The 6,893-nt window shown below is 38.3% G+C and overlaps 1 protein-coding gene across 2 annotated transcripts; it reads left to right on the forward strand.

Annotated features, from left to right (window-relative positions):
- The first annotated feature begins 2,659 nt into the window (after positions 1-2,659).
- LOC122877555 (claudin-18-like) lies at positions 2,660-6,893 on the forward strand. Of its 2 annotated transcripts, none has more exons than XM_044199270.1 (5): positions 2,660-2,985; positions 5,230-5,394; positions 5,480-5,618; positions 5,696-5,809; positions 6,486-6,893. In XM_044199270.1, the coding sequence occupies exons 1-5, from the start codon at positions 2,766-2,768 to the stop codon at positions 6,625-6,627; spliced, it is 780 nt and encodes a 259-aa protein (XP_044055205.1). In that variant the 5' UTR covers positions 2,660-2,765; the 3' UTR covers positions 6,628-6,893. The 2 variants fall into 2 exon arrangements, with proteins under 2 accessions (XP_044055205.1, XP_044055206.1); XM_044199271.1 differs by lacking the exon at positions 2,660-2,985 and adding an exon at positions 3,437-3,727.

The raw sequence follows: 6,893 nt of genomic DNA on the forward strand, positions 1-6,893 counted from the left end.
TTGAGTTACTGTGCAAAGAGTGACCTGAGGGGCCAAGTCTGCCTTTAAACATATTTATTCAACCTTATTTACCACTTGTCTGAGGCTCATGTGGATTTTCCTCATAGCAGCATTAATAATTATTTATTTAGCACTTGTAGTGAGAGTAAATTCTGAGATTCTGGTAACATTTTGTGAAATAAATTGAAATTAGCTGTGGTTACTTTAAAGGTATACATATTAATATATATATTCCATGTCATTTCATTCTCAATTGACTAAATAATGATTTTATAATTAGCATCTTTAACGTTGAATGAGAAAGATCAAAAGTAAATCATTTGTGTCTGGCAATGCTTCTTTTACCACAAGCAGTCAGAGACTTTGTCTAACTTCGTTACGATGGTGTGGAAAAAATTAACAATCAAATAATTGTTATTGTTCATGTTTAAATCTACAAAACAACTTTTAAACACGTCGGGACACTTGACACTTTAATACTCTTTAAAGGTACAATTCTGTGTGTTTATTATATATGTAAATACTATAATATATACTAATACTATATACACTATACTAATACTAATATATATAATAATAGCAGCACACGCTGTGTTTTACTCTGAGCAAGGCCCCAACCCAGTTTCGATTCAGTCCCGGTGTCTCACATGTTCTCCTCGACATATCAACCACAGGCAAATTGGTTTCAGTTCTCTACAATCATATCAGTATTTACTTTTGCCTGACTGGCTGCTGGTGCCACAATGATACAGAGCACCCACCCCAACAACAGTGTCATCTAGTATCGCTTAACACAGTCTGGCTGAGACATGCTGTAGAATATTATTCAATATGTAAATGTTATGCTTCAAAAACAAAACAGGTTAGTTTAAGCTACAACCTAATAACACAAACATCACTTCAAAGTCCAAAGTAGTATTCTAATATATCAAGACGTTGCATACAAAGATATTAATAGCATGAACAAACCAACTGAGCTAATAAAAACATTTTGTGGTTTCAAGCTCATATTAATGCTTAATTTCAGGGTTTTTCTATATATCTTCTTATCCTGGATCAAAGCAGTGTAATACTCAGAGTGTTACCTACCAAAGTAGACTGACAGCAAAAACATATTTACATGAGTATCCTGGCTGGTATTGCCACATTCCAGCCCATCCCGTCACATTCAGGTTTCCCATCATTAAGGTATGACTCAACCAAGATGCTGTCATCAGGATACAGTATGTTCTATGATGTACATGGTTTTGTCAACTATTAAAAAATAAGACTGTATGTCTAATGTCAGGAGATAGAGAAACATGAATGCCAGCAAAATTTAGGATATTCAGACAACAGCAGCTTTTTTAAAGCCTCTGAAAAGTATTAAATATTCATGACTAAATAAGCAACAATCAAAGATAAAGTTAAGCAAAACACACCAGCAGGTATTATTTATTAAAGGTATAGTTTGACATTTTTGGGAAATATGCTTATTCACTTTCTGGTGGAGAGTTAGATGAGAAGATTGATAAATATAGGGCTACAACCAGCAGCTGGTCAGCTTAGCTTAGCACAGAGACTGGAAACAGGAGGAAACAGCTAGCCTGGTTCTGTATGAAGGGAACAAAATCCGCCTACTGGCACCTCTAATGATCACATACATGTTATATCTCATTTGTTTAATCCACACAAAAACTGACATGTAAAAACGACAGTTCGCAGACTCCAGGAAGTTGCTGGTCCCAGACAAGAACTAGCTGGGCACGTAACCCGCCGTAAAACAGTGAATTGTAGTTTTTACACTTGTGCGGATTAAACAAACGAGATACAAAATGTTAACTAGTGAGCTTTATAGATGCTGGTAGGAGGATTTTGTCACCTTCGTAGGGAACCTGGCTAGCTATTTTCCCATTTCCAGGCTTTATGCTAAGTTAAGCGGCTGCTGGGTGCAGCTTTATATTCAACAGACAGATATGAGAGTGGGAACTCTAACTCTTGGCCAGAAAGCAAATAAGCGCATTTTCCCAAAATGTCAAACTATTCCTTTAAGATGTTACAACTCAAAAACTCAGATAGTAAATTGTGTCATCAGGGCTGTGTGGGTATGGTTTGATCACATTTGATTGACAGTGGCAAGGCAACACAAACATAAATGTGATTGGTGCACAGAAGTACGTGACACCTAATTTTTCCAGCTGATTCAAAACAATGACAAGAACACAGACAATGAATACAAATACACAAATACTTCATGTGAAACAGCCAAAACTGTTGTAACTTTGGAAGAAAATTGTGTGATTCACGGAGAACCCCGTCGCTCATAGTAAGAAGCTGATTGGGAAAATAGGTTTTTCAGGGCATTTAAGCTTGATGGCTTGAATTCAGAACTGCTTTAACCAATAACAGTTTGAATTTAAAGTTGTTAAAGCAGCAGCAGCTGTACAACTATAGTAGTCAGTCAGTCATTAAAACTCCAGATTCATGTGATGGTCAAGCTGTATTTGAGGTTTATTAAAGGACATTAAAGTGACTCCTTATGTCATCTATACACCATGTTCACCCTTTACCAACCAGAATTACTAAGCCACTTTAATCATATTTTATTGATACTAATATGCTCCACCCAACTTCTTCTGTACATGGCTGGACTGTGTGCAAACAAGCAGGGTCATTGGTGAAGTCCTTCTTGACTTCACACCTGCCGATATCATATTCAAACACACAGCCGCCGTGCTGAGGAGAGGCCGTTAACTTTTGAATCCAGTTTGAGAAAAGACAGCACCATGGCAGCTACTCTCTGTCAGGTTACGGGCTTCCTTCTGAGTTTGTTAGGGTTGGCGGGATTAATTGCCGCGACGGGGATGGACCAGTGGGCAACGGAAGACCTCTTTGACAACCCTGTGACGGCCGTGTTCTCGTATTCGGGCCTGTGGAACTCATGTGTCCGGCAGAGCTCCGGCTTCACAGAGTGCCGACCATATTTCACCATTCTGGGACTGCCAGGTATGCTTTTAATTGTCATTTGCAACATGGATGAAAATATATACAAAACATTTTTTGTTTTGATAATTTCTTGGTTGAATGCAGAAAAGCACCAAAATGGCCAAATCTACAGAATCTGAAGCAAACAGGTCAATATGTCTACATATTTATGTTCCATTATGCTGTTACTTATTTGCGTAAAAACTGGTTCATTATTGGTGGAAAACATAATAAGTTGCCATTGGTAAAAAAAATTCATGGACTGAGTGGAATAATACATATAACCATTTCAGTTCTGTATTTCCTTAGAATGATGGGAAAATAATGATGAAAGGTCAAACCACACCCTTTGTTACTAAGGGGCGGAAATTCTCATGCCACCGCTTCCCGAAACTGGGACAAAGACTCGTGAAAATTTTAGGTAAACATCTGATAAGACTTGTTCCTTGTTGAAGCATACATAATGATAAGCAGGAGCTCAGACACTGCCATTTCATGACTCCATGACATTGGTGCTAACTTTGTTTGAGCGGGACATCTAAAATGGCTGCCTCAATGATTCAGTTAGTAGGATTCATGTTGTCCGCGTTGGGACAATTCTTAATATCAGCTGCAACAGCAATGGACATGTGGAGCTTACAAGACCGATCTTTAACAGTTGTAACAAATGTTTACACCTATTCTGGGTTATGGAACTCGTGTGTAGGGACAGCATCCGGCACAACGCAGTGCAGGCCTTATTTTACCATACTAGGACTGCCAGGTAAGAGAATTACACTCAGAGAGAAAACGACGTTTATCGACTATTTCTCCACATGTTGGATTAAGGAGAACATTTTCCAAAGGACCTTGGAAGGTACTTTAGAATATTTGGGAGGTTTTAGGGCAGATTTTCTCCAGTCCCCCCCCCCCCCCTGCCTAAAAATGCAGTCGACTGCAGAAAAGATGGTGTCTCTCCGGAATCAAATGGAAATTTGATGAGACATCCAAAGCTTAGCTGAGCAAGCACAAGCTTTACCGGAGTGTCACACAATGTAAAGTACATTTCCACACTCTGTACTTAACAGCTGAATATAGTGTAGAGCACATTGTATATAAGGTCTTAAAGGCTTAAGTCTAGAGTAATACAGGTACAATATCTCCGGCCATTGAAAGATAGCATTTAGGTCAATATGTTTTATTACATGGTGCCTTGATTTATGAGTTTTTATATCTGCTGGAATTAAACAGCTGCACTTTCTTTACCCTTTTCACTTTAATTGTAAACAAATGCCACGAGTGTTGAGCTTGCTAAGCCTCTTTTAGTAATTAAGTATAGTGAGTGCATTCTTAATTTACATGCATCAGTAAAATGCTATTTTGTCATTGCTGAAAACAAATATTTTAACCTAACAGTTTCACAAGTAGATCATTTAAGAGCGACATAAAGACCTTTTAGCACTTCCTTAAAGTAATTTACTTGTGCTTTAGCACTGTTGTTCTTTGTCTTTCTGCTTTACTATTTGTATTTTATTGTGTTATCCTGTAACGGCACCTTGAACTGCTTTTGTATGACATGGTGCTGGACCGTGCCGGACCAAAACTATTTAACATTAAGAACTCAAATGGACCTGCCATAGCTGATGAAAGAAAGTTTTTTGGGGTCTTTTTTGTGGAAATACAGAAGCTGCTGCTGGTGGCGGTGTATCTTTCATTGTTTTTAGTTGATGAAAATGTTTATGATTCTAAATAATTTCTAGTGTTGTGTGATTTAAAGTACATTGGCAGTGTTGGGAGAAGTACTCTGATCTTTTACTTAAGTAAAAGTAGTAATACCACAGTGTCCTGCATTCAAGTACAGAATTATCAGGAAAATGTACTTAAAGTATGAAAATAATTTCATTATATTATTATAGATTTTAGATAAAGGGTTATCATTATTGAAGCATCAGTATTTATATTTTATGTTGCCACTGGTCGAGATGGAGCTAATTTTAACGACTTTATATCCTGTTGGGGTTTATTTATTTGTTGATCATAGGTTTTGCATGGAGAATCTTAACCTGCAGAGAAAATAGTAACTAAAGCTATCAAAGAAATTTAGTGGAGTAAAAATCTTTTCCTCTGAAATGTAGCAGAGTTTAAAGAAGAATTAAGAAATACTCAAGGAAAGTGCAAGTACCTCAAAAAAGTACAGTACTTGAGTAAATGTACTTGTGTTATTTTCCACCACTCTACATTGACTGTGATGAGAAATTTTCCAAATGGTATAACTTTGACTTTCAGCTCTGCTCCAAGCCGTCCGGGCCTTGATGATTGTTGGTATTGTTCTCGGAGCCATCGGCTGTCTGATTGCCATATTTGCTCTGAAGTGCTTGAAAATGGGGAACATGGAGGACAACATCAAAGCCACAATGACTCTGTCAGCCGGGATCATGCTTCTTCTTGCAGGTGCAGTAATGCTGCGTTCACAATGTCTACATCTGTTATTACAGCTAACCCATTTTGCACTAATTCCATCGCTCTCCATTTTTAGGTGTCTGTGGCATTGCTGGGGTGTCGGCCTTTGCTAACTTGATCGTGCAAAGTTTTCGGTTCACAACATATGCTGATGGTGGGTTCAGTATGTATGGAGGAGGGGGTATTGGTGGACTCACAGGATCTCTGACTCCAAGGTAAAGCCATATTAAGATGATGCTTTGTCTGCTACAGCACTTTGCTATGTTTTCCTGTAATCATTGTCTTCTTTCAGGTACACTTTTGGCCCCGCTCTTTTCGTGGGCTGGATCGGCGCAGCTATCTTGGTCATTGGAGGCATCATGATGTGTCTGGCCTGCCGTGGAATGACTGCAGACAGAAAACAACGGTACGAAATAATAACTCATCTGTGACCTTTTGTGACCTTTAACTGGACCGGTGGGGATGGCAGCAACTTTGACAGAACTTCTCTCCTCCTGTACACTAAAGTAATAGAGATGAGTACGCTGCTAAATCGAGCAGAGATCCAACAGAAATGTCTAGTAAGCAGGTGCTACATGCAAAATAGTGCAGATTGTATGTTCACTGCTGTAAAATGAAAGCACTTAAAGACAGAAATCTTGGCTTCTGACAAAGCTGAACAACAATATAAAGCACCCCTGGACATATTTTGTTATGCTGTGGGGCAGTACAAATCTTAGTTCCTTTGAAATTTAAGGACACTCAGCAAAATGTAAATGCAAGTCTTTTGGTGTGTTTTTTTTCTCTGCATATATAATGCAGAGTTGCAAATGCTTACGAGGCTGCTTTCAAAACGATACACGGAAGTCCGTATATCCTTCTCCTGGTCACACTAGTCCTTCTATTCCTTGTAATATGTTTTCAATCATATTGTGTTTGACTAATATTCACATGAGTGGTGGAATATCCAGAGACTGATGAGGTGGGTGGAGCTAGAGTGAGTCTGGATGTTACAATTCACTTCAGCAGCTTAAAAGACTTCGAACTAGACTCTTTGTGCTTTTCTGTCTTTAATTTCAAGTTGATTGTCTGAAATTCTTCAGGTACGATGGGATGGCCTACAAAGCCGCCTCTCAACACACTACCTACAAGGCTGACACCAGACCCCGTCCCGCCTACAATGACTCCTACAAAGCCCAGAGTATGGAGGGGAGGCAGTCGAACCAGAGATTTGACTACGTGTAGAATCATTTCACTCTTATACATACCTCTCTTTTATATTCTGCTGCTGTGATGATCCAGTTTTCACTTGTTTTTTGCCTGCATTTATGGGAAGAGTGGTTATTGTTTTATTTCTCTCTACTTTAATTTGGCAGAAGTCCTTAACATTTAAAGTATTTTTTTATTATTTTTTAATAACATCATATAATCCTAATTTTCATATGCTGTTTCGTCATTTGTATTGTGTCTTTTTTTTGTTTTTGTGTCAAATAAAAAAAGTGTGATTCTCA

Source organism: Siniperca chuatsi, linkage group LG6 (genome assembly GCF_020085105.1).
Source record: "Siniperca chuatsi isolate FFG_IHB_CAS linkage group LG6, ASM2008510v1, whole genome shotgun sequence".
Classification (NCBI taxonomy): Eukaryota; Metazoa; Chordata; class Actinopteri; order Centrarchiformes; family Sinipercidae; genus Siniperca; species Siniperca chuatsi.

Bases quoted from the DNA above. Each gene is read 5' to 3' on its own strand.
- LOC122877555 (XM_044199270.1), top strand. From the start codon at position 2,766: ATGGCAGCTACTCTCTGTCAGGTTACGGGCTTCCTTCTGAGTTTGTTA. The intron at 5,395-5,479 runs GTGCAGTAATGC...CTCCATTTTTAG, and splicing joins GATCATGCTTCTTCTTGCAG to GTGTCTGTGGCATTGCTGGG. The intron at 5,619-5,695 runs GTAAAGCCATAT...GTCTTCTTTCAG, and splicing joins ACAGGATCTCTGACTCCAAG to GTACACTTTTGGCCCCGCTC.